The following is a 26,878-nucleotide window of genomic DNA, read 5'->3' on the forward strand; positions in this document are numbered from 1 at the left end:
GTAGCAAACATTTGAGATACAGAGAATAGGTATTCAGGCAGAAACCAATGTTCTGAGGAGGAGACGAGGCCAGGGGTATCTTTGGGGATTGCATCAGTAGATGGAAGGCCTTTCTATAGGTGCAGACAACAAAGCGATGTTAATGCCAAAGAATGCTTTAAGTTTAGCTTCAGGAGTCATTAGTCAGGTAGTCATAACATTTGCTTTTTTGGTAACTTTGCAAACAGTAGTCAGGGATACAATGTTGCCTCGGGGCCAGTCCAAGCTCATGTTGCTCCTTTAACATTCCCCAGGTTTTAGAGTTGACCATGCAAGGACCTTCCCCCAGGAAGGCAGCTCCATGCTAGGCTTTCACAGTGGATTCCTGGGTTCACCAGGCTGCGAGCTCCATACTGGTCATGACTGAACACCTGTCCAGGAACCCCTCCTACTTTACTATTCCTGCTTTTCTTCCCCAAAGCTAGTAGAAGTAATAATTTGAAACATGTTGTGAACCAAAGGAGCCACATACTAACTGACAAGCTCAGGGGAGGCCTGCGTACAGTCTTGCAAACTCAGAGACCTATAATAACCACAAAAGATGGTTTGAAAATTAAATATTTTAATTACAAACAGGTTATAGTGGGTAGTCGTATCCTAGGCTGATATTTTCCCTGTCAAAGATCAACTTAGATCTTCTTTACTGAGTCCATTTGCCTTTTTGCCTCTAAGATAACATATCTGTGAGATGTCTGGGTAACTTGTAACTTCCCTTTTTCTGGAGCCCCTGGGGCACAACCAAATGTGGTGGGCACCAGGACAGATGCTCAAATTCCTTCATTATCATGTTAATTGTTCCTGTACCCACCTAAATATGTGTTCACCATTTTACTTTTTATCCAATCCCAGGGATTTCCCACCGTTTTGTTTTCTTCCACCTCCTTAATCCATCACCAATGAATTTCATGTAACCCACCTATGTCGCTCCTTTGTTTGCAATGTATAAATAGAAATATAACCCGCCATTCTTTGGAGCATTATCTCAATCCACTGAGGTTCTGCTTCCCGGAATATGTCAACAGTTTGGCTCAAATAAACTCACTAAAATTCCTTACAAGTTTCAATATGGTTTTTTTTTTTCCATTAACAATGTGCTCATATGAATTACGATTAAAATAAAACCAGAGAAAGCTGCTACACTATCTCCTCACATGTAATTCTATCAATAACACAACCAAAAGCAGGACAGCAGGATGGAAGAGTAACCTTAATGGAGGAAAAGGGAGGACCTATGTAATGCTTTCATCAACAAAGATTTTAAAAAAAAACAAAAACAAAAACAAGCAAGAGCAAACTCCCCTCACAGGGACTGAAAACTCCTAGGCCGCCTCACGCACTCCCGGAAGCCCTGGCACAGGGACTGTTTCCGGGGAGAGCTGAGGCGAGGAAGCCGGAAAAAGATGAGGGGCCGGGCCTCCGGGGCGCTCTATCATTCTCCTACTCTATGGCTGCCTCCAATTGACAAGCCCCAGAGGCAAGGCTCCTCTCCATTGGACGCGCAGCCTCGCGGAGGCGGGGCATCTCGGGCCTGTGGCACGCTGATTGGCTGGGCCTGCCATTCCGCGGCGGAGGGGCGGGGCGGGGTGGGCACGCGAAGCGAGGTGACCCGCTGCGCCTCTCCATCTGGAAGCTGGCGCATGTGGGCTCTCCGCGCGCTGCTGCTGCTGCGCTCCGCGGCCGGGCGCACCATGTCGCAGGGGCCCGCCCGCCGCTCGCGGCCGCCCAAGGACCCGCTGCGGCACCTGCGCACGCGGGAGAAGCGCGGCCCGTCGTGGGAGCCCGGGGGCCCGAACAACGTGTACCTGCAGGTGGTGGCGGCGGGCGGCAGGGACGCGGGCGCCGCGCTCTATGTCTTCTCCGAGTACAACCGGTCAGTGGTCGCGCCGGAGTCCGTCCCCACCGAGCCCCGCCCGCCCGCCTGCCCGCCCTCCACGCCGCGCGCCCGGGAGCATCGCGGCACCTCCCTGGGTCGCGCGGTGCCCGGCTGACTCGTGGGGTTTCGCTGTTGTGCGAACTTGTCTTTGGTTGGGTGAGGCAGCCTGGGTCCAGTAATCCCGCGTCTGTCACGTGTCCGGGCTCCCTGGAGAACTCCAGGCTTGGCTCTAAGCGTCCCCTCTCCAACCCTTGGCCCTCGAGTTCCCTCTTGGCACTGTGGGAACCGCACCCCCTCCTGTGCGCGCCCAGGCGTGGCCCAGGAGTCCGTGGGTGAGGTCGCCAGGTCTGCGATGGGGAAAGGACCCTCTGGGCACCAGCACCATCCTGCAGAGCCTCCCCACCCCTATCCCTCCAGTCTCTGCTAAGGAGCTTCTCAAAACCAGCAGCCTAATAAATAGCAAGCAGAACGCGGCCCGGTAGTGCAGCATGGATTTTCAGCTTTTGTGTTTTGTGTGTGCGTGTGTTTTTTCCTGAGTGTGCACTAAAACATCTAAACGGTGGTGGAAACTTTACAAACTAGAATCTGCTAAGTAACTTCTGTCATGTTCGTCCTGCAGGTACCTCTTCAACTGTGGGGAAGGAGTCCAGCGACTCATGCAGGAGCACAAGTGAGTCAGCAGCTTCCTTTTGTGGAGAAGATGACCTGGGCTGTGAAAGCCGAAGTGAGAGGAAGCAGCGTCTTTCCAGCAGCAGAAAGGGTCCCTGGTGCGTCCTCTGTGTCCTGCTCAGATGTTTTCTCTTTCTTAGGCTGAAGGTGTCTCGTTTGGACAACATATTCCTGACCCGGATGCACTGGAGTAACGTTGGCGGATTGTGTGGTGAGTGTTCTCCCCAGGGTCCGCGGCTGGAGGGACGCCGTGGGGTGTTAAGCTGTCTTGCTTGCTTGCTTTTTTTGCTTATCTTCTGAGTCCAGGGGAGCTGGGATTCTCTGTGTGCCCAGCCAGTCAGCTCTGCACAGAGCACGGGGAGCTGCTCCTCAGGAGGGTGGAGTTGAACATGGACACTGCCCTGTGTTACCATCCACTCGTTTACTGAGTTGCTTGACTGGAGATACATGACAGTGAACTGGCGAGTGTAGCCATGGAGATTACAGTAAATGCATTTACCACGGAGAACAGTGGGGCTCCACACAGATACCCACTATGTCACCTCGTTCTTCACGCCCACTCACTACACAGGTCAATGTTGTGTTGTGGCCACATTCTCTAAGCTTTGTGGTGGGGGTGGGAAGGCGGGCTGTACTAGTTGCGTTCTCCAAACTGAGACTAGAGTGAGGCCGGAAGGTTCCTGGGTTGCAGAATTTAAGACCCTCCCTTCAGTTGAGTGGTTTTGTGCTCTAAGTCAGTGGTCGGCAAACTGGGTCTCTCGAGCCACGGTTTGCCGCTCTGTTGACTGATGAGTTTGCAGACCACTGGGATAGGAAGGAACAACAAGGAACAACAACAGCCTGTAATTATTGGAATCGAGCATTTAGGGCAGTAGTCGGCAAACTCTTTTGTCAATAGAGCGGCAAACCGTGGCTTGTGAGCCGCATGTGGCTCTCAAGCCGCAGTTTGCTGACCACTGCCCTAGATGCCTCACCTATTGTCTCCCATCCAAGTACTAACCAGGCCCGACCCTGCTTAGCTTCTGAGATCAGACGAGATCGGGCGCGTTCAGGGTGGTATGGCCGTAGACGATGCCTCACCTATTGTCATCCCTGCCCGATGGAGAGGCGCTTGAGGGGTGTATGGTTTCCCATCTGCAGCACACGTGCTCCCTGGTCATTAGATAGAAGAGGGGCTGGGTGACGAGGCACTCTGCTGTGGTGACTGCAGGGCAGGGTGCTGAGATCTGATTGTACTTGTCCTTTCCAGGAATGATTCTTACCCTAAAGGAAACCGGGCTCCCAAAGTGTGTGCTTTCTGGACCTCCACAACTGGTGAGTCTCCTGGCTCAGCTTCCAAAACTAATCCATCCTTTTTTTAAAGTTATAGCAAGAATCTTCATTTTTTGTAAATCAGGCTTCTGCTCCCCCTAGAGGTAATCAATAGTGAAATAAACACTTTACCTTTCAAAATTAAGAGGCCTGCATTCAAAACTTACTAACTATTGATATATCACCTTGAACAAGTTACCGCAGTTTCTTCTCTATAAAATTGCTGTCTTGTGTCAGGAGAGTTGTTAAAGAATAAGTGACAGCTCTGGCCAGGTAGCTCAGTTGGTTAGAGCATCATCCTGACACACCAAGGTTGTGGCTTTGATCCCTGGTCAATGCACACACAAGAAGCAACCAATGAATGCATAAAGAAGTAGAACAACAAAATTGATGTTTCTCTCTTCCTCACTCTACCTAAAATCAATAAAGAAAAAATAAAAGATAAAAATTTAAAAAAAGAAAAAAATGAGGTAACACATATAAAATACTAAATCAGCTCTGGCTAGTATGGCTCAGCTGGTTGGGTGTTGTCTCATGCACCTAATGGATGCTGGTTCAATTTCTGGTCAGGTGTGAACCAAGAGGTCACGGTTTGATTCCCAATCAGTGCACATGCCAGGATTGCAGGATTGATTCCCGGGGGGTAGGAGGGTTGCAGAAGGCAGCCGATGGATGATTCTCATCATTGTTGTCTCTCTCAAATCAATAAAAAAACATATATATTAAATAAAAAAAATCCCTGATCAGGGCATAAGCCCAGGTTTCTGGTGTGATCCCTGGTAGGGGGTAGCTGATTGATGTTTCTCTCACTTAGATGTTTTTTTCTCTCCTCCCTTCCTTTCTAAAGATTAAAAACAAATAAAATAAGAAATACTTAAAAAAACAAAACACCTCTAAGGGGTTAACACCAAGTAGGCACACAATAAGTGCTATCCTTTATTCTTTCCTCTTTATTACATTTGAGACATCTTCATACCTTTTAGATCTGCTTCACCACTGAAAAGTGTGTGCATTATTGTAACTGTTGAATATAACAGTTTATTTCCCAGTTTTTAAGGGGAAGGTTGCCAGTCACCAAGGACTATTAATTGTCTCCAAAATGATGTCTCAAACCCATCCATTTGTCCCCATCTCATCAGGGCCTTTTATCCCTGCCTCCTGCACCTGTGTCCGTGGGAGCTTGCCATCTCCATTCTTTTTTTTTTTTTTTTTTAATATTTATTTATTTATTTATTTATTTATGGTCATCTTTCTTTTTTTAATTTATTTTTTATTTCTTTTATTTTTTATTTTTTTAATATATTTTATTGATTTTTTTTTTGCCCCCCTCCTTCCTTCAAAACATCCCCTCCCTCCCCAGAGTTTTGTGTCCATTGGTTGTACTTATATGCATGTATAAAAGTCCTTCGGTTGATCTATTATCTCCCCCCGATCTTCCTCCCCTCCCCGCTGTAATTTGACAGTCTACTTGTTGATATACTGTCTCTATATCTATCTTTTGGTTCATCAGTTTATAATGCTCTTTATTATCCACAAATGAGTGAGGTCATGTGGTGTTTCTCTTTCATTGATTGGCTTATTTCACTCAGCATGATGTTCTCCAATTCCATCCTGGTTGCTGCAAATCCCATCTCCATTCTTGCTTCTCTGTAGTCCACCCACCCCACAACAGATGGAGGAACCTCTTTAAGGCTTAATGGCAGACATGTTACTTCCATCCTAAAACCCTTCCAGGGTTCTCCATTCGGGACATTCCAAACACCATAATATGGCCCACAAGTCCTGCAGGCCGTGTCCCTGCCCACACCTCCTGCATCTGTATCCCAGTCACCAGGCCAACTCTTAGCCGCCCACTGAAGCTCTTCCCACTTCAGGGTTTCATCCATACAGGAGTACCTCTACCCCCTTGCATCTCTGCCTGCGTCGTTCTGGTCCTTCGGAGCTCAGCCGAAAGGTTGTTGGCTTTGGAGCCATCCCTGATTCTCCAGACAAGCTGTTCCTCAATAGGAAAATCACTGCATTTCTCCTCTTTTTTTAATTAAAAAAAAATTTTTTTTAAATTATATCTTTATTGATTTCAGAGAGGAAGGGAGAGAGAGAGAGATAGGAACATCAGTGATGAGAGTATTATTGATCAGCTGCATTCTACATGCCCTACACTGGGGATTGAGCATGCAACCAGGGATCAAACTGTGACCTGGTTCATAGGTCAACGTTCAACCACTGAGCCACACCAGCCAGGCTTCTCTCTTGAAGGGCTCTGAGCACAACTGCCACTATGTCCTTGTTTGTGTTATCATTTGTTTCATTTTTGTCTCCATGGACGAGGGCAGGCATCCCCTCTCCTCCCTGCTAAATACTTCGCATCTGATGTATAGTGGACACTTGGTGAAGATTTGTGGAGAAGAAGTTTAAATTACTTTAGGTCATGCTGATGCCTCTTATGTACTCAGATTCATTGTTGCATTCTGCATCTATTCAACCATCACTGCTCACTTTTCTTTCTTTTTTGTAGGAAAAATACCTTGAAGCTATCAAAATATTTTCTGGTCCATTGAAAGGAATAGACCTGGGTATGTCCCTGCCTCCGACTCACTATCTGCCCACCATCTATCAAATTAGAATCCATGGGGACCGACTAAATTAAACCTTAAAAATGAATCCTTCCTCAACATAGATGCATTTTTAAAACGTTGTCTGTTACATTCTGTGCCCCTACCTCCTTCCCCCAAATAGGGCTGGAGACGGTTCTCAATGAACCGTGAGTTTCCGCAGTGGGGAGGGAAGGTATGGAAGGGGCCTGCAGGTTTTGTCCCTGTCCTCTTACACTGAGCCTCAGCGTGGCTGTACTGCGTGCGCCTCGTCCTAGGAACAGGCCTAAGGAGGATGCCGCAGCCCCGCGGCCCCTGGCCTGGAATGGTGTGCTCCTCCCCGGTGTCCCTGCGCCTCTCCCCCTGTGCCCCTCCCCCCGCTCCCCTCCTGTGGAAATGCCCGGATCTTATTTCAGATCTGTCCTGGCTTTCACAGGGCAGGCCACAGGTTCTCCGGCCTCACCGTGTTGTATGTTAACTTGTGCTTCTTAAACTGGAGTATTAGTTTCTTCCTTTTTTTGCAAATGTTTAGCCACCAGGGATCGTGTCTTTTCATTTGGCCCCAGTAACTGATGAAAGTATATTTTGCTGCTTTCCCCCGAATTTTCATTTACTCAGCAACTGGTTTTAGTGCAGATTCTCACCACAAGCCCAAGGCAGTTCAGTTGCTTGTGGTTGGTGGTCTGGAAAGCTGACTTTCCCGCGTATCTGTACTAATGCGGCTGCTTTCCTCTTTTTCTCGAAGCTGTGCGGCCCCACACCGCACCCGAATATAAGGATGAGACCATGACGGTGTTCCAGATCCCCATATACAGTGAGTACGGAGGCGCCCATCCTGGGAGGAGGGCGTAGGCCCAGGCTGAGGGAGGCCTGGGTGAGAGTGGGAACTGCTTGGATACTGGTTTTGTGAGTCCTTTTGGTTGTCTGAGCAGACACATTTAACTCTTATGCAATGATAGTGACTGCAGAATATAACGTAATCGAGCGCTGCAGAAAACATGTTTTCCTAACATTTGCTTTTTTTGCTTGAGGTGTATTTGCCACAGATGTAAGTGCCTCCTCTGATGAGAGGAATCTGATAGTTTTTAAGCACACCGCCACCCATTGTCAAAGGTCAGAAGATCACGGGAACCCCTTCAGGTCCCAGGGCAGGTGAAGTAGTTTTGACCTGTAGGGGTGTCAAACTCAATCAGAGAAGGGGCCAAAATCTAAAATCCAGCCTAAATCGCAGGCCGAATGGTTTACTGAACAGTCATAAACTGTCATTGTGATGGAAACACAGCGGAGTGCAGTGATGACAGCGCGTTGCGGGCCACATTGCAAGGCCTGGTGGGACGGATTTGGCCCACGGGCCTTGTGTTTGACACATGTGACCTAGAGAGAGACAGCTCACGTCAGGCCCTGCCCTGTGGGTGTTGCCTCTGAGTCTGACTGAACACGCTCCATCAGGTTTACTGACTGCCAGGCAGATTTCGAGGAGTCAGTCACTTCCTTGACATTGCTGGCCAAGTGCTGAGGGGGTACAGGCCGGGACCTGGCAGGAGATGGGAGGCGAGGGGCATGCCCCCGGCAAAGGCACAGTGCACACTATGTGGTTCTGACCTGCACTCGCCTTGTCTGGCTCGCTCTTGCTCAGGAGGCTTTCCTGACCTACCCACCTGATTTGTGCCCCCTGCTATTCCTGTGGGGCACCCTGTATCCTTCCCTAGCAGTGAGCAGTTTGCTTTTGCATATATTTGTGTGGCCAGTGGGACCCTGTTCAGCTTGCTGGCCTTGCTTTCCCTCGAGCAGGCCTGGGATGAGCGTGCCGGGGAGCAGGCAGCTTTCTAACCTTGAGATTTAACTGACTGCAAAATTATGTCCCCTCTCGGGGATGGGGCCACTTTCAGGCTGGTCTGCTTATTGAGAGTAATGATGATGCGTAAACTAGGCTCCTGCCTGCACGCTTCCTAGTTAAACCCTGTTAAGTTCCCACCTTGGTCAGGGCTTCGCGCTGGGCACAAATAGAAAGGGAGTCTGATGTAAATGCGGCCTGGTGACCAGGAGGGGCGTGTCTGTTTACTGTGCTGGGAGCAGGCATGCTGGCTTAATGGCATTCCCACGTGTGAACACCCAGGCTCTGCTGGGAGCTCCCCCTGCAGGTGTGTAATTGCATCGTTTCTCGTGCTGACCAGGTGAAGAGAAGTGTGGAAATTACCAGCCATCACAGAGTCCAGGCAGGCGCAGTCCAGAGCAGTCTTCCGACTCTGCGTCCTCTGAAAACGAGCAGCGCTTTCCAGATGGTAATGCTGTCACAGAGCAGTCACTGTCAGAACTGAACAATGACTCAGCCCCGGCCCCCCTGCTCCCGAGAGAGCCCTCACACATCGTTCCCCTGTACAGCGGCTGCGGTGCTCCTGCTCAGTAAGCCTCGGCCTGTACCAGTGCCAGTTCGTGGCCCTGTGTGCCCAGACTTTGTGCTCTACCCAGAGGCAGGCAAATCGATTCATACAGAGGCTTGTAGGCTTTTTGTCAATGCAAATTAATTTGTCATGAACGCAGAACTGTCACTGTTGAGCTGACAGAGCAGTCGTATCAGTGAGCGGATCTGCACCTTTTCTCAGAGTGACAACCTACTGGGAAATGAACTAAACCCCTGGGTAGACTTATCAGAGGACGGACTGCGTGAGGGTCTGTCCAGTGCTGGGCATGGCTGATAAGTGCCTCTTTCTGCCCTGAGGTTGTCCTGTCTGTTGACAGAGAAGAGGCCAGCCCTGTAGCATCCTTTCTTGGATGGAACGGGTGAAGACTCCACCCAGACTTTCTCCACAGGCCTCTTAGCTTTTGTGTCATTTCACATGTTTTTATACTTGTTTACAAAGCATCTTGCAACTTGTTTCTCTCACTTTCCCACTGCTCAGTAACTGTGTCACTGTCCACTCGCCATTCTGAAAGGTTTTTGGGTGGAGCCTTGCATTTCTCACTCAGATTTCCACCTGAGTGGGGGAGACCAGGTCTGATAGAAACAACCCCAGAGCCTTCCCCAGCCTTTGTAGGGAACGGTTTATCTGTTTCATGGCGGGGAAGTAAATTAGGTATCCGATGGCCATCCATCTGGGAAGCCTGTAAACCTTCACAGTTGTTACCATCAGTTTTGCTTTTTTCTCAGATGTCAGCCGGAAAAAGAGTGGAAGGGACACCACCTTGGTCGTAGCTTTCGTCTGTAAGGTGAGCACCTTTCTGGTGGGTGTTATGTGAGGGTGGGACCTGGAGCCAGCACTTTTCCAGTAGTCCTTTGCGAGCACCTGCTGAGGCCCTGTGCCAAGGTGAAACCATGGGTACTTATATTTCCCAGTATCTACCTGTGCTGTTGCATACTACAGGTTCTCCATTGTTCACATTAGGATTGCCTAAAATATTTGGCTATCTTTCTGAAGTTAAAGGCTACTTTTTTAGAGACAGTTTTTTTTTTTTTGTTTTGTTTTGTTTTTGTTTGTTTGCTTTTCCCCAGATGACTCAGGCCTTTATTCAGAATCTTTCAACTCTGTTTTAGTTAACATTATTTAACTGCTAACAGCAGGACACTAATTAAATATTGGCTAGCATTCACAAAGGCCTTGATCTACAAATCTGAAGTTGGTCAAATTCTATGAAAATGTTATCATAATAACAGGTCTGACTAAAGGCATATATACATATACATATATAAAGAAAAGGAAAATCAAATATATTACTATGTGTGTGTGATATATGCAGATCCTAAAAATGTGTGAACAAATATGTAAGTATAGAATGATGATTATGAGATTTTGTGAGAGGATTGTTATTTTCTCTTTGTAATAACAACGTATCAGAAATTTTTAATTATAACTTTTTTCCATTATAAAAACAACAGCATTATATTACCAAATGTGCAAAAGAAAAGAAAACATTGGCATTACGTATCATTGCCCCAAATATTGTGTGACAGGGATGTGTGTGGTCATTTCTCCATTAGACTGTTCGGTGGCGCTCCGTCAGCTATTAGTTGAGGAGTGCAGGGCGCTAGCACAGTGCAGCATTTCTCCACAAGGTTGCTAGAAAGATACTTCTTACCTGCTATGGAAATGGGTTACATTTTATACATTTACAGGGAATTAATGTCGAGAACGAAAGCACTGTGTTTTTAAGTCAGTCAGCTTTTATTACTAAAGCGTTTCAAAACAAATGACTTCAGAATATCATATACTTTATCTGAACGCAGTAGCCTGCAGCTAATGAGTTGTAATAACAATAAGTAAAACCAGAACGATGCACTTATTAGAAAGTTGATTAAACCACGCCTCTTCATTAGTTACTGGACGTACATTTGCGTTCTTTTCGTTGCAGCTTCACGTGAAGAAGGGAAACTTCCTGGTGCTCAAAGCCAAAGAGCTGGGCCTCCCCGTGTGAGTGTGGGGCCACTCCCACGGGGCCTTGTGGGGCCGCCTGGTGGGCAAGCTCCCGTCTCACACTCCTCTTCCTTCCAGGGGGACAGCTGCCATCGCTCCAATCATTGCTGCCGTCAAGGCAGGGAAGAGCGTCACTTTTGAGGGAAGAGAGGTGAGATGCCCCTTTCACGATGTTTCCGCATCTACAGGTCGGGCCCGGCACAGGGACGGTCTCTGTCCGGCTCGGGCTCTGCAGACTGCACTTTTGGGGGAAGTGGAGCAGCTTGGGTTTCGTCAGTCGCTTGGCTAAGCTATGGTGGCTGCCTGGGGCACTTCTGTATCCCACTTAGGGTCTGGGGGCCCCCTACTGGTAGGATGATGCTCTCCCTTGTACTTGAGCTCAGGGAAGACCCCCAGAAGGATGGATTTTGGGTGCATGGCCCCAAAGAAGACTATCTTGCTCTTTGCCAGGATGTTTTCTCTAGAGTAGGGGTGTCGAACTCAATCAGAGAAGGGGCCAAAATCTAAAATCCAGCCTAAATCGCGGGCCGAATGGTTTACTGCAGTCATAAACTGTCATTGTGATGGAAACGCAGCGGAGTGCAGTGATGACAGCGCGGTGCGGGCCACATTGCAAGGCCTGGCGGGACGGATTTGGCCCGCGGGCCTTGTGTTTGACACATGTGCTCTAGAGCCTAAGGATTTGAGGCCCAGTGGCCACAGCCCTGAGAGAGCCGTGTGCTCCAGGCCTGGCTTTCTGGCCACTGTTGGTTTGAAATGCCCTCTGCCAGTCAGATGCGTGCCTGAGTGAGCAGGGGGCAGGAGGGGGCAGTGGTGCTCCTCCCACTGGCCCTGTGCTTGCTGCCTGGGCTCCTGGGCTGTGCAGTGGGAAGTGGGCTTGTGGGCCGAGGTGTGCTTGCTGTGCTGGCACTGCTCTGTGAGGTCACAGCTCTCTGACCCTGCAGATTTTGGCTGAAGAGATCTGTACTCCCCCGGACCCTGGGCTCACCTTTGTTGTGGTTGAGTGTCCAGACAAAGGATTCATTCAACCCATCTGCGAGAACGCTGCTTTCCAGAGGTAACGGGGTCCTGGGGGTGACATACTGTGAGAGCCCACATACTGCATGTAGGGCCCAGCAGCATTGACAGGGCACCCGCCCTCCTCCCAACCTGGGGCTGCTCCTGCCCCAGAGCTGGGCCACTTGGACACTCAGTCAGGATTTGAAAGGCCAAGGCAGTCTCCTACCTTAGGCTCGTCCTGCCGGCAGGGTTTACTTAGTGATTGGTGGTTGGTGGGCTTTGTGGGTTACACAGCCTGGAAGCGAAATTAGAAAAGATGACAAAGCAGAGACCAGTGGATTAGGACGTTATAGGCCAGTTAGAGTTTTAAGTGTAGGGTAGGCCCAGAGCTTGTGCATAGAGGGACCCGGGTAGTCTGAGGCTCCACCCTGCTCTGGCATCTCTTGGAGCAGCTGGGGACAGCCTGGCCTGGACGTGAGGCTGGGTGCACACTGTGGTCCCTGAGAGCCGAGTGGTGCTCCCCCCCTTCGCCGCCCTGTCTGCTTCCTGCGTGCTCTGACATTGTGTCATTTTATAAAGCAAAGCCCACCTTCCTCCCATCCAGGTTCCAAGGAAGTGCTGATGCCCCCGTGGCCCTGGTGGCTCACCTGGCCCCAGAGAGCGTGCTTGCGGATGGCAGGTACCAGCAGTGGATGGAGAGGTACGGAGCCTGGCCCAGCAGCACGCGTGACGCTCCCCTCCTTCCAGTGCTCCCACCCTACTGCATGCCTGCCTAGACTTCCCTGGGGTTCCTGCTGTCCCTGCATTCTGAGCCAGCGCCTGCATCCTTTTTAAAGTGTTACCACTAGGGGGCACCGTGTGCACACATGTCCTGCTTGTGTGGGGCCTGTTTGGCAGCAGCTCACTCTACACTCATGTCTGAATAAACACTGCCTTTTTGACAATTCCACAGGTGTAGCCTGAAAAAGAGACTTGCAGGCTTAAAATGAAAGCTTCAGTTTATTAAACACCCCTGTCAGGCAGTATGTTAAATAGTCTACATTTTGGGGTTTTTTTGTTTTTTTTAATTCTCCCAACAGCCCTGTGAGGCAGATGGTCTACCAGATCGTAGAGCTAGAAGGAGGGCACGCTTTCCTGTTGGCCCTCCTTCTAGCCTGGGCCAGCATGGGGTGGGGAGTTACTTGTGTTGAATTTGCAGCACGTGGTGACCCTGGGTGGCCGGTCAGCCTGCCTGTCCTGGTTCTGCCGGCAACTCCTGCCTCTCTTCCCTCATTGGCCTGGCGCCTCTCACCCCTCGGCCGTCCTCGCCTGTTCCCTTTGGGCTTGAGTCTGACATGTGGCACTTCTTTCCTTCCAGGCTTTTCTCCCGTGCACATTGCACTCTGTTTCCTGGCTGTAGCTGTAGGCTCCCAGCGTTGTAACTTTTCTTGTTTTCTGGTTTGAGTTTGGGGAGAAACTGGACTTTGAGAGAGAAGTAGTAGGACTCTGTTTGGCCAGCTAGTAACAGTCTTCCTGGACAAGTCACTTATCCGCGATCTATGTTGGCACTGTCCCCAGCGCTGCCCCTCAGGACGAGGCCCTACAGGACGCTGTGCATGTGCAGTCTGTTCCTTCTTAGGTTTGGGCCTGACACCCAGCACCTGATCCTGAATGAGAATTGTCCATCTGTTCACAACCTCCGGAGTCACAAGATCCAGACACAGCTCAACCTCATCCACCCTGACATCTTCCCCCCGCTCGCCAGCCTGCACTGTAAGGTAGCGTCTGGGGACGGCCCCCTTGTCCTTGGCGCTCCCTCTTCTCTCTCTCCAGGGAGTGTGCTCTCTCTCTCTCTCTCTCTCTCTCTCTTTCAGGAGGAAGGCGCCGCCTTCTCTGTGCCCATGGTCCGTGCCGAATGCCTCCTCAAGTACCAGCTCCGGCCCCGGAGGGAGTGGCAGAGGTTTGTGACTCAGCCTGTGGACGGTCTGGGCCGGAGGTGGTTGTTGGGAAGGGGCTGGGTGGTGCATATTTTAGTCTTTGCACACATGTGGTGTCTGTCGGAACTACCCATCTGCCACTGTCCCAGGAGCCAGAGCGACAGACAGTCCGCAGGTGGGCATGCAGGTGTGCTCCAGGACCAGGGCATTGCTGAAACCAGCTGATCTCAAGTGTTGAGCACCTGACATCCAGCAGGTGGCGTCCATGCCTCTCCCTTTACTCAGTGATTTTCTCTGCTGGGAACAGTGTTGGGTGTTCATTGTTTTCAGTGCAGAAATATGAAATGTATGGTGAAGATAATCCCCCATTAGATGAGAGGGTTGTTGACAGTCTCTTCGTAACTTTGAGTATGTGGGATGTATTGTATATATAGTAGCTGATACTGTATAATATCTTTCCTGTGTCATTCATTATAGTAAGTCTTCCCAAGAGGCCGATAGAGGGATGTTTGTTACATTGAGGCATTTGCAAGTTTTTGCTGTTTTAGTGAAACAGTAAATGCCTCAGGTATCAATCTTGGACTGGGAGCGTTTCCTTAGGGTAGTTCTTAGCACAAGGGACGCTCCTGACCGGCAGTTGCCACCTGTGGTCCGCGGACTGCTGGTGGTCCTTGAGGTCCAAAAGGTTGGCGACCGACCGCTGCTCCTGTCAACACTTGGCAAACACCCTGCTGACCCGAAAGGCTCTGCGGCCCACATCCTTAGTTTTCAAGGCCTGCATCTGGAATCCCTGGTGTTGCCTGTCCGCTCTGCAGCGTGCGCGGTGGACCTGCTCCCGGGTGCTGGGGGCCGCATGCCGCTGGGGCGGGCACAGCACCCCAGGCAGGGTGGAGGCTTGTCTGCAGCGGCAGAGGCATTCACAAAGCTGTGGTTAGTGCTGAAACCGGTTTGGCTCAATGGATAGAGCGTTGGCTTGGGGACTGAGAGGTTGCGGGCATATCCCCAGTGGGGGGTATGCAAGAGGCAGCTGATCAATGACTCTCTCTCATCGATGTTTCAAACTCTCTATCTCTCTCCCTTCCTCTCTGTACGAAATCAATAAAAATAATATATTAAAAAAAAATTATTTTAAAAAAAACAAAGCTGTGGTTAGTAAGTGTAGCCATACCCACGCTCACCTGGGACCTGTGGGAAACAGAATTCCTGAACTGCTGACCTAAGGCCACTTAGGTGATCTCAGAGCTCAGTCAGATGATGGAGATGACAGACAAGCCACTGCTCCGAGGCTTGTACTCAGTGTGGCCAGGCAGCAGCACAGCACGACCTGGAGACTGCTGGGATGAATCTCTGGCTCCGCTGATCAGGCCCTGCAGTTTGACGGAGTTCAAAGGAGATTCGTTTTATGCATATAAGTTTGAGAGGCACCGTTTGGGGTGACTTCCCTGCTTCCCTCCTTTCCCTGGCCTGCAGGGGAATCCAAGTGCTGTTAGCATTCACTGAGCAGATAGATGGCAGTGTGCCAGGGTGGTCTGGCTCTGAACTGAGAGGTGTTCTGAGGAGCTGGAGCTAGTCAGAGCTCACTCTGAGACTCCCACTCAGCCGAGAGGGGTACCTCAGACGGAACAGAACTGCCCGACTCTGAGGCACTTGGTCTTCAATTTTGATTTGAAACAACTTTGCAGATTTTCTTCACAAATTGATTATGGATCTCTAGCCCGGTGTTTGTTTGCAGCCACACACGCCATGGTCGCCTGAAATACTTTTCTCTTTGCAGGGATGCTCTTCTAACTTGCAATCCTGATGAATTTGTAGCCGAGGCCCTGAGCCTCCCGAATTTCCAAGAGAGTGTGCAGGAGTACAAGGCAACCACACGGGACAGCCCAGCAGCCCCAGCAGGTGAGGGGGGACCCGGGCAGCCTTTCTCCCAGCCCACCACTCACTGGGTTAATGTATGCACTCTGCTACTTCCCTCTTTTCTGACGGAAAACATCCATGCCTGCCCTTCTGGACCAGCGAACAGAGGCTTGGTGGTGGCACACGGGCTCTCTCCAGGGCTCATGCCGAGAGCAGCAGTTCTGGGAGCTCTTGGGAGGCGCGGGGAAGAACTTTGAGCCAGGTTGGATGGGGACCTAGTCCTGCTTTGCTAATGAGCCACCAAGGATTCTGGCCACGCCTCTCATCTCAGCTTTTCTGGTCCCTTGAGGAATTGCAGTTAGGGAACCTGGTGATCTCTGCTCCTCTGGTTTTCCTAGTGTCATTTTCTTTATTTTTACATATATGTTTATTAATTTCAGATAGGAAAGGAGAGGGAGAGAAAGGAAACAGTGATGAGAATCATTGACCCGATGCCTCCTACATGCTACACACTGGGTATTGAGCCTGAAACCTGGGCAAGTGCCCTGACCAGGAATTGAACCATGACCTTCTGGTTCATAGGTCGACCCTCAACCACTGAACCACACTGCCTGGGCCCCAGTGTCGTTTTAACTAATGATAGAAATAGACACGGCTGGAGTAGAAGGTGGGCTTGTAATCTACTCCATCCCAGACAAGCAACCTCTTGGCCTGGCCTCCTGGTGTTTTGGGGAAGACTGGCTGTCTTGTCTTTGGGTTTGATTGGATTTCTGGTTTGGATGTGCACGTGCTACCTGTCAGACTGGAGAGGTGGTGGAGGGGGCCCATCGTCAAGTGCCCTGGATGTCAGCCCCAGCTGTGCCTCTCCTTTCTGAAGCTGATCCTGAGCCCACAGACCTGGGAAGCGGGGTGCTGGTGGTAGGAGCTGATGCAAGGTGACAGCAGCCCCTGGAAGTACATGCAGATTCCAAGCACAAAGAAGGCCCCTTTGTAACTAAAGTGACTTGTAGCAATTCTCTGGAAGAAAAGCCTAAGAAATTCATTTGCTTCACAGACAGCCCTTTGCTCCCAAGTAGCTGGTGACCCTCTGACGGTAGCCCTTCCATCAGGGCATTGGCCACATGGAGCCCCAGGCCCTCCAGAACTTACTCATGTCAGGGCTGAAGGCTGGCTCCCATTTGACGGAAAGATGTGACCCTTTCATATGCATTTTTCCATAGAGAAAAAAGGCCAGTATCCAGAAATCATCTTCCTGGGAACAGGGTCCGCCATCCCCATGAAAATTCGAAATGTCAGCGCCACACTTGTCAACCTCAGGTATGAGTGCTTTTTCAGAAAATGCCGTCCATCACGAGCCTGCTGGTTCTCTACACCCAGGTCTCCACCGCCGAGGCCGGTGGCACCCTGGGGGCTGGTCGTCTTGGCTACAGGGCTCCCACGAGGAGCCTCAGGAGCTCACTGACTTCGAGAATCACTGAGATGTGTCACCCATGTGTATTTTGATAAAAATAGCTAATTCTACTATGTACCATGCACTTAGCTAAGAGATTATCTCACTTAGTTTTCACATTAGTCCTATGAAGTAACTGCATTTTAAGGATGAGTAAACTGATGCTCAGATTACTTGGTGGCTGAGTGACAGGTGCAAATGTGAATTGGGGTCTTAATTCCTATGTGGCCTTGTCCCCATAGCGAGGTATTGCTCATATGGGAAACAGCCTCCAGGTGCTGCATTTGTTTTGTGTTCAGCCCTTTGATTGGATGGTTTTTAGTTGATTTACTTGGGTTTGCCTGTTGTCATTTCTCGGCCGAGATTAATCAAGAGCCCTGAAAGGTTCATGGTAATGTCTCTTGAGCTTCTCTCTGAAAAGCGGGTGCAGCCGTCCTGGTCTCATGACTCTCCCGGAGGAGGAGGAGGAGGAGGAGGAGGAGGAGGAGGAGGAAGGGCCGTAGAGACCCACCTCCTCACCAGAGCACGGTCCAAGGCGGCTGCTCCTAGCACAGCCGGCAGAGCTTGCAGCGTCAAAACTCCAGGTCCTGCTTGGGATCAGCTAAAACGGAGCTTTACTGGTCACTGGGGCTCATACTTACTCATTCCCGGAGGACCCCTGGGCCTTCCTACCCCAGCCAGCTGTGAGGATAGGGCTGAGGAAACCAGCACTGCTTCAGGGGTAGAACATCCGGCGGAGCCAGATCTTTTGTGACACAGCACCCACCTCTGGTGCTGTCACCAGTGGGTGCCATACAGGCGTTCTGAAGAATCAGGATCCTTATGAGGTAGGGTTAATGTTCACCCTCCCACTCCACATAAGCGTTTAAAAAAATATATTTTATTGATTTTTTTTTTTTTTACTGAGAAGAAGGGAGAGAGAGAGAGAGAAACATCAATCAGCTACCTCCTGCACATGTGCCTGCAACCAAGGTATATGTATGACCTTGATTGGAATCGAACCTGGGACCCTTTAGTCTACAGGCCGATGCTCTATTCACTGAGCCAAACCATTTAGGGCCACATAACATTTTTAATGCTCACATTTGGATAGCTCTGTAAGTACTATTCTGTGGTAAGCCCATAATTCCCATTCTCATGAAAAAAAAATTTTTTTTTCAAAATACAAAATAAATCTAGTACCAGATAGATACAAAATAATTAGCCATTTGTATGAATAAACATTAACATTTCAATAAAAAGATTTTAAATATAATAATATTACCAAAACATAGTATAATATCACAAAAGTTGTAGGAAATATTAAAAATCTGCAAATATTTTATTCTAAAATTTTTTTTTTATGGCTCTATTTTTCATCAGTTTATGTTGTTCATTATACTCCACAAATGAGTGAGATCATGGGATATTTACCTTTCTCCAAATGGCTTATTTCGCTTAGCATAATGCTCTCCATGTCCATCTATGATGTTGCAAATGGTAAGAGTTCCTTCATTTTTACAGTAGTGTAGTAGTCTATTATGTAGATGTACCACAGTTTTTTAATCCACTCATCAGCTGATGGACACTTAGGCTGTTTCCAAATCTTAGCTGTTGTGAATTGTGCTGCTATAAACATAGGGGTGCATATATCCTTTGTGATTGTTGTTTCTGATTTCCTGGGGTATATTCCTAGAAGTGGGATTATTGGGTCAAATGGGAGATCCATTTTTAATGTTATATATATATATATATATATATATATATATATATATATATATATAGATTTTTTTTTTTTTTTTTTTTTTTTTTTTTTTTTTACAGAGAGGAAGGGAGAGGGATAGAGAGTTAGAAACATCTATCAGCTGCCTCCTGCACACCCCCTACTGGGGATGTACCCGCAACCAAGGTACATGCCCTTGACTGGAATCAAACCTGGGACCTTTCAGTCCGCAGGCTGACTCTCTGTCCACTGAGCCAAACTGGTTTTGGCTCCATTTTCAGTTTTTTGGGGTAACTCCATACTGTTCTCCACAGTGGTTGCACCAATCTGCATTCCCACCTGCAGTGCATGAGGGTTACTTTTCCTCCACATCCTCACCAGCACTTGTTTAGCACTTGTTTGTTGATGATAGCCATTCTGACAGGTGTGAGATGGTACCTCATTGTTTTGATTTGCATCTCTCAGATGATAAATGACTTTGAGCATGTTTTCATATGTCTCTTGGCCTTCTTTATGTCCTCTTTTCAAAGTGTGTCTATTTAAGTCTTTTGCCCATTTTTTTGATTGGATAGTTTATCTTCCTTTTGTTAAGTTGTATGAGTCTCACCCTAACCGGTTTGGCTCAGTGGATAGAGCGTCGGCTTTCAAACTGAAGGGTCTCATGTTTGATTCTGGTCAAGGGCATGTACCCTGGTTGCGGGTACATCCCCAGTAGAGGGTGTGCAAGAGGAGCTGACTAATGTTTCTAACTCTATATCTCTCTCTTCCTCTCTGTAAAACAAACAAACAAAAAACAAAAAGTTATACGAGTTCCCTGTAAATTTTGGAGATTAAACCCTTGTAGGAGAAACCATTGGCAAATATGTTCTCCCATGCCGTGGGCTTTCTTGTTTTGTTGATGGTTTCTTTTATTTCCATTGTCCTAGGAGCTATATTGATATGACATATGCCTAGGAGCTATATTGATATGACATATGTCTGCTATTTTGCTACCTAAGGATTCTTCTAAGATTTTTATGGTTTCCCATCTTACATTTAAGTCCTTTATCCATTTTGAGTTTATTTTCGTATATGGTGCAATTTGGTGGTCTAGTTTCATTTTATTGCATGTATCTGTCCAGTTTTCCCAACACCATGTATTGAAGGAACTGTCTTGACTCCATTGTATGCTCTTGCCTCCTTTGTCAAATATTAATTGAGCATAATGGCTTGAGTCGATTTCTGGGTTCTTTGTTCTTTTCCATTGGTCTATATGTCTCTTCTTATGCCAGTACCAGGCAGCTTTGAGAACAGTGGCTTTGTAAATATAGTTTGATAGCTGGTATTGTGATCCCTCCAACTTTGTTCTTCTTCCTCAAGATTGCTGTGGCTATGCCGGGACCGGTTTGGCTCAGTGGATAAAGCGTCGGCCTGCGGACTGAAAGGTCCCGGGTTTGATTCCGGTTAAGGGCATGTACCTTGGTTGCGGGCACATCCCCAGTGGGGGGTGTGCAGGAGGCAGCTGGTCGATGTTTCTCTGTCATCGACGTTTCTAGCTCTCTGTCCCTCTCAATTCCTATCTGTGTAAAATCAATAAAATCTATTAAAAAAAAAAAAAAAGATTGCTGTGGCTATTTGGAGTCTTTTTTTTATTCCATATGAATTTTTAGAGACTTTGTTCTATGTCTGTGAAATATACCGTTGGTATCTTAATGGGGATTGCATTGAATCTACCTATTATATCGTAGATTGCTTTCGGTATGGACATTTTAATGGTGTTGATTCTACCAGTCCATGAGCATGGTATATTCTTCCTTTTGTTTAAGTCTTCCTGTATCCTTTCAATGTCTTGTAGTTTTACAAGTACATGTTTTTTATCTTCTTAATTAAGTTTATTCCTAAGTATGTTAATTTTTTTTGTTGCAATGGTAAATGGGATTTTTTAAAAGTTTCTCTTTCTGTGAGTTCATTTTTAGTGTGTAAAAAGCCCTGATTTCTGGGTGTTAATTTTGTCTCCTGTCTTCTTTTCCAATCTGTATGCCTTTTATTTCTTCTTCTTGTCTGATCGCTTTGGTTAGCACTTACAGTACTATGTCAAACAGGAGTAGCGAGAGTGGGCATCCCTGTCTTGTTCCTGTTCTTAGGGGAAATGGTTTGTAGGTAACAGTTTTTCTCTTGCTGTCTTTAAGATTTAATTTTTTTGTGTTTTAATTATGATATTTATGGGCGTGGGCCTGTTCAGGTTCCTCTTGCTTGGTGTTCTCTGTGCCTCCTGAACTTGTGTAACTTTTTCCTTTACCAGGTTAGGGACATTTTCTGCCATTATTTCTTCAAGCACCTTCTCTATTCCTCTCTCCCTTTCTGCCTCTTCTGGCACACCTGTTATACCCTATACCCTTAAACTGTCCTCCTGTTTTTTTAATTTTTTCTTTTTTGTTCTCTAATTGAGTGATATTTTCAGCTCTATTAATGCACTGATCTGATCCTCAGCTTCCTCTAATCTGCTGTGTATTCCTTCCAATGTGTTGGGTTATGTCATTCTTTATTTCAGACTGTTCTTTTTTCATAGTTACTATATCCTTTTTCATGTTGTTGAGAATCTTTACCATCAGTACTCTGAACTCTGTTACAGATAAATTTCTTATCTCTGCTTAATTTATCTCTTCTTCTGGAGAATTCTCTAGTTCTTTCATTTGGGGGTTTGTTTTCTTATTTCCTCATTTTGGCTGTCTGGGTTTGTGACTATGTTCTAGGTGAATCCTCTACACCTCTCAGTCTCTAGTACAGCAAAGTCCTAAAGGCTGTTTCTGACTGACTAGATCCGGCAAAGACTCAAAGCCTTCAGAGACTGCCTCTGTCTACAGACTGATAGGATCCTGACTTAAATTGTCCCTAGGCAATTGTTCTCAGGTGTAGTGAGAGTGTTTTCAACAGGGTGGGACACTTGCCTCTGCTTGGAGGCTAATTGTTATTTTTAATCTCTTAAGTGGTCTCCGAGCAAGGTGTTTTCCAAAAAGGATGCTTTGACTGCCTTCTCCCCAGGCAAGGCAGATGTCTATGTAGGAAGGATGTCCTCTGCTGTGTGAGGGAATGACTCAGCCCAGGAAACTTGGGGAGTGTGCCTTCTGAGCTCTATCCCCCAAGACCCCACTCCTGGCTTCTGCTCTCACAGCTCAAGTCCACTTCACCCTCCCTTTGCCAGAGCACAAGGTGGATGGCTCCACGGGGAATTTTGTATGCTGGCCCTTTAAGAAGGCACCTGAATTTTTAGCTGCCACTCCCTGGCAGACGGCACCTCACTGCTTTTCACAGCCAGATGTGGGTACCCTTCTCAGTTCTGTTGATCTCTGCTGGGGTGCCCATTTTAGGGATTACATGTCAGAGTTCTTAGTGGCATCCCCCCACAGCTAAGCTATCTCTACAGGACTTCAGTTGCCATCTGTGGGTGCACAGCCAGTCTTTTCATGCCTCTGCCTCTCCTACCAGTCTCTATGAGGTCTCCACCTTTGGTCCTCATATCAGGGCTCTCTCTTACGAGTTTTACATTGACTATTCAGGAAGTTTTTCTGTATTTTAGCTGTAATTCAGGCTTGTTCCTGGGAGCACCCATTTACTCTGCTGCCATTTTTAATCCTACTTTCTATATTTATTCTTTTAATCCTCACTAGAGGATATGTTTATTGATTTTAGAGAGGGAGAGAAACACATCCATGTGAGAAACATTGATCATTTGCCCTCTTATATGCACCCCAACTAGGGGTACAACCCACAACCAGCTATGTGCCCAGACTGGGAATTGAACCCACAACCTTTTGATTCACAGTATAACGCTCCAGTCCACTGAGCTACCCGTCTAGGACACTTTCTACATTCATTAAACGGCTTTGGGGTTCCGTGGATAGTTCTATATAAGGAGGATGGACATTACAGTTGCGTTCCTGTTTGTACAAGGTCCTCAGAGAAGCAGAGGCGAGGTTATGGGAGATGCAGTGCATTCGCTGCTGCAGCTCTTCTCTGAGGTCACAGGCCTCTGAGCCGTGAGAGCCCTCTCCTCAGCTTTGACCTTCTCACTTCTCTATAGCTCTGACAAGTCCCTGCTGCTGGACTGTGGGGAAGGTACGTTTGGGCAGCTGTGTCGTCACTATGGCAACAACGTGGACAGGGTCCTGGGCAACCTTGCTGCTGTGTTCGTGTCCCACCTGCACGCGGATCACCACACGGTGAGTGCTGGGCAGGGCCCGGAACCCCACCTGAGGCAGCTGTGGCCTTGCTCTCCTCCGTCGCAAACTTGCCCACGGTTCTTCACCTCTTGGGAGATAATGGTCATTCACAGAACCCAGCTCAGTGATTCTGCCCATAAGGATGCTGGTCTTTCTGTTTGCTTGCTGTCATGTCGCAGCAGGGGTCTGCCTTCCCACATGCCCTAGGATGAAACTGCAGCCAGAGGGGCGGGGCTTGGTCTCCTGGGACCCCAGTCATCGCTCTGTCTTGGATCAGCATGTGCCGGCTCCCACCAACAGCAGTGTTAGAGGCTGGTGGCCAATAGAGGGCGAGGGGCTCCTGCAAGATGAGGGCGAGGACCCCACCCCGGGCTGAGGTTTCTGGCGCCTCGTCTCATCTGTGTCTCCTTTCTCCTTCCAGGGCCTGTTAAACATCCTGCTGCAGAGAGAACGCGCTTTGGTGAGTGCGGGCTTGACCTCATTGCCTTTTGGATTTGCCTGGGTTACACCTAGACCCCCTTTGATGCCTGCCATTGGTTCGACTCCCTTGTTCCAGGCATCGCTGGGAAAGCCCTTCCACCCCTTGCTGGTGGTTGCCCCAACACAGCTCCGGGCCTGGCTGCAGCAGTACCACAACCAGTGCCAGCCGCTCCTGCACCACATCAGGTGAGTTCCCCGCAGCCCGCCCCGAGGCTGTCGCCTCCCCTCCACAGCTCAGGGTTGACCTGGGGCAGGTCAGGATACCCTCTGACATGGCCCAGTGGCTGAAGCAGGGAGAAAGCTTTGACTCGGGCAAAACCTTGAGCTGGCTTCACTTAGATGTCTGTCTGCTTGGTTTCCTCGCAGCCTAATTTAAGCTCCGTTCTAGACTTTTGCCAACACTTCTTGATAAAACAGTTGCAGGGCCACGTGCCCGAGTTGGGAGCACAGAGACTGCCCCGCCAGGGGATGCCTGGTGGGATTGGCCCGAGGCCCACCTCGTGGGAAGGAGTCCGTCTGCCTGGCCCAGGCTTGGCCCCTTGGGCAGGGCCTACAATGCCTTTGCTGTGGGCAGCTCATCGGGAAGGTTTCTCAGTGGCCTGGGGGTTTGGTTTGGTTCTACTTACCTTTCCCAGGCTAATTGACTGTAGTTTAAATTGTGTTTCTTTATAATGATTTGGGGGCTTCCCAAATTCTTAAACTTCGATTCAAGTTACATTTGTTTTAATGTTTTCTTTCTCACAGTGTGATCCCTGCCAAATGCCTTCAGAAAGGAGCCGAGGTTTCCAGCCCCACACTTGAGAGCTGGATTGGCTCACTGCTGAGAGCCTGTGATCTGGAGGAGGTATGGGGCGGCTGCAGGGGGTGGGGGGCAGTGGGGGCGTCTGGTGGTGAGGGAGGGGGTGCCTCTGCAGCCATGCCCTGCCCTCCAGTTTCAGACCTGCCAGGTCCGGCACTGCAAGCATGCTTATGGCTGTGCATTGGTCCACACGTCCGGCTGGAAGCTGGTCTTCTCGGGGGACACCATGCCCTGCGAGGCTCTGGTCCAGATGGGTGAGTAGAGGCGGCTGACAGCCTGGTGGTCATCCTGGCATGCACACAGGGCGCAGGGTCAGGGAATGGAGAGGGCAGGAATCCGGGGCCGAGTGCTTGTCCAGCCCAGGACCCTGCCCCACGCCCATGCTTCCTCCAGGGAAAGATGCCACCCTCCTGATTCACGAGGCCACGCTGGAAGACGGTCTGGAAGTGGAGGCCGTGGAAAAGACACACAGGTAGCTGCGAATGCTCGGCCTGCCACCCACTTCCTCCCTTCGCCTCCCTGTGGCTCCGCAGCCTCACCTGCCTGCGTCCCACCAGGGGCTGTGGGCTGCGACCGGACGGTGGTTGGCTTCGGGGTCTTCGGCTTTATCTCTGCAGAGCTCTAGGCAAGGCTCTGAGGCAGCCCAGCTTTAGAAAGAGCTGAAACAGGCTGGAACCAGTTGTGAGCCATGACAGGGAATATGGCTGATTGGGAGGGCAAGTGCAGGCCCAAGGGGGCGCTTCAGCCGGATGCAACCCTCCAACCCTCCGTTTGCAGCACCACCTCCCAGGCGATCAGCGTGGGGATGCGCATGAACGCCGGGTTCATCATGCTGAACCACTTCAGCCAGCGCTACGCCAAGATCCCCCTCTTCAGTCCTGACTTCAACGAGAAAGTGGGCATTGCCTTTGACCACATGAAGGTGTGCGTGTGGATGGGGCTGGGCAGAGGGAGCACCACATAGACGCGATGAGAGGGACAGTCGGGGCAGCCAGAGCAGGACCAGCCCTCAGGCCCAGCACCGTGTTTGAAGGCTGCCAGACCTTCCACAGGCCCGTTTAGACTGACATCAGCCCTGGTGGCTGGAAATGACGGAGCCTCAGAGGCTCATCCGTTCCCACTGTCAACACAGCTCTTGCAGCCCAGAGATGGCCTCTCCTCTTGGGACTGGGAAGCCAGGCAGGCCCAGGCAGGGGCCGGCCGGGCTTGTTTCTGAGGAGCCTGATTTTCAATCTGGCAGCCTCCGAGGCCCCTTCACCTGGCCGCCCTCAGCTGCCGTGGGGCATCTCTGCCCTTTCTTCAGTCTCCTGCCGCCGCCTCCACATTTTCTTTCCTTTTCCAGCTGTGGTCTGTGGCCCCAGGGCTGGTGAGGGGACGTGTGCCTGCTGGATGGGCACGCGCCTTCCTCACCGAGGCTTGTCTTCTCCGTCCTGCCCCCCAGGTTAGGTTCGGAGACCTCTCCACGGTGCCCAGGCTGATGGCCCCGCTGAAAGCTCTGTTTGCCGACGACCTGGAGGAGATGGAGGAGCGCAGGGAGAAGAGGGAGCTGCGGCTGGTGCAGGCAGCCCTGCTCTCCCAGGCACAGGCGCAGGCGCAGGCGCAGGCCCAGGCAGGTGGAGCTGAGGACGGTGAGCCCCCGCGGAAACGGGCTCATGTAGAGGAGCCTGCCAGCCCCCCAAGGAAGGTCAGGGCAGAATGAAGGTCAGGAGCGCCCTGAACTCGGAAGGCTCACGCCCACCCCATGCAGGGTCCTGAGTGCGCTCTCTGCCTGGGGAGTGAGGGCACTGGAACCGGCGGCACACGGGGAAGGTGGAGGGAGCTGGGCTTCGGCTCAGGCTCCGGGTGAGGACTGCGTGCTGGACGTCTCATGAATGCGCCTGGCGGAGCTGTGGCCAGGAGGCTGCCGAGGGAAGAAAAGCAGGCGCCAGCGACTTAAGTCACATAGAAGAACACACATCAGGCTGATACCGCCAAGCCGTGCCCTCCGCACACTAGAGACGGGCCGTGTCAGGGAACACGGGTCTTGGAAGTGACATCTAAGTGCTCAAGGCTCAAGGAGTGGTGTTTCCAGAGCCCAGAGCTCAATAAAGATTCCCTGCGGAACCGAGTGCTTTGCCTGGTCCCACAGGAGCCTCCCAGGTTGGTGCCGCCTGCGCAGGCCCCAGTGTGTCCCGGAGGCCAGCCCCGCGGCCGGAGGACCACTCCTGACCCAGGGAGGTGCGCAGTGGCCGGGCTTCTGCCCAGTCAGCTGTGCGGCTGCCACGGGCCTGGCTCCAGGCACCAGCCAGATGGCTGGGCCCACGTGGCACCTCTGAACAGTCTCCTGCGGTGCTGGGAGCAGCCAGTCGTAGCTGGCTCTCCTTGGCGCAGTGAGAACAAAACCCTCGTTGCCCTTCAGAGTATTAAGCAGCAGCACGTCGGGCTGGTTCCCCTGCCCCCTTGCGAGGTTGAACAACACAGGTTAGTGCTTAAAGGCTGAGAGACTTAAAGCCATGTCTAGTATTTTATATTCCCCTACCGAGGAGATACAGAAAATTCCTGTGTTGAGAGGGAGGCAGACGGAGGCCTTGGCCTGGTCTAACCATGA

The 26,878-nt window shown here is 49.9% G+C and overlaps 1 protein-coding gene and 1 pseudogene across 1 annotated transcript; one reads left to right on the forward strand and one right to left on the reverse strand.

Moving 5' to 3' along the window:
• Positions 1 to 1,612: 1,612 nt before the first annotated feature.
• ELAC2 (elaC ribonuclease Z 2) lies at positions 1,613 to 26,395 on the forward strand. The gene is made up of 24 exons (XM_036451904.2): positions 1,613 to 1,909; positions 2,532 to 2,582; positions 2,722 to 2,792; positions 3,831 to 3,895; positions 6,408 to 6,465; positions 7,229 to 7,297; positions 8,658 to 8,765; positions 9,632 to 9,690; positions 10,831 to 10,889; positions 10,971 to 11,043; positions 11,837 to 11,949; positions 12,496 to 12,591; positions 13,510 to 13,648; positions 13,745 to 13,830; positions 15,582 to 15,703; positions 16,882 to 16,978; positions 22,874 to 23,012; positions 23,434 to 23,472; positions 23,569 to 23,678; positions 24,237 to 24,336; positions 24,425 to 24,545; positions 24,685 to 24,763; positions 25,069 to 25,213; positions 25,733 to 26,395. The coding sequence occupies exons 1-24, from the start codon at positions 1,677 to 1,679 to the stop codon at positions 25,988 to 25,990; spliced, it is 2,490 nt and encodes an 829-aa protein (XP_036307797.1). The 5' UTR covers positions 1,613 to 1,676; the 3' UTR covers positions 25,991 to 26,395.
• Positions 3,532 to 3,651, reverse strand: LOC118727053 (annotated as a pseudogene).
• Positions 26,396 to 26,878: the final 483 nt, after the last annotated feature.

The sequence above is a fragment of the Pipistrellus kuhlii genome, unplaced genomic scaffold (assembly GCF_014108245.1).
Source record: "Pipistrellus kuhlii isolate mPipKuh1 unplaced genomic scaffold, mPipKuh1.p scaffold_m20_p_23, whole genome shotgun sequence".
Taxonomy (NCBI): domain Eukaryota; kingdom Metazoa; phylum Chordata; class Mammalia; order Chiroptera; family Vespertilionidae; genus Pipistrellus; species Pipistrellus kuhlii.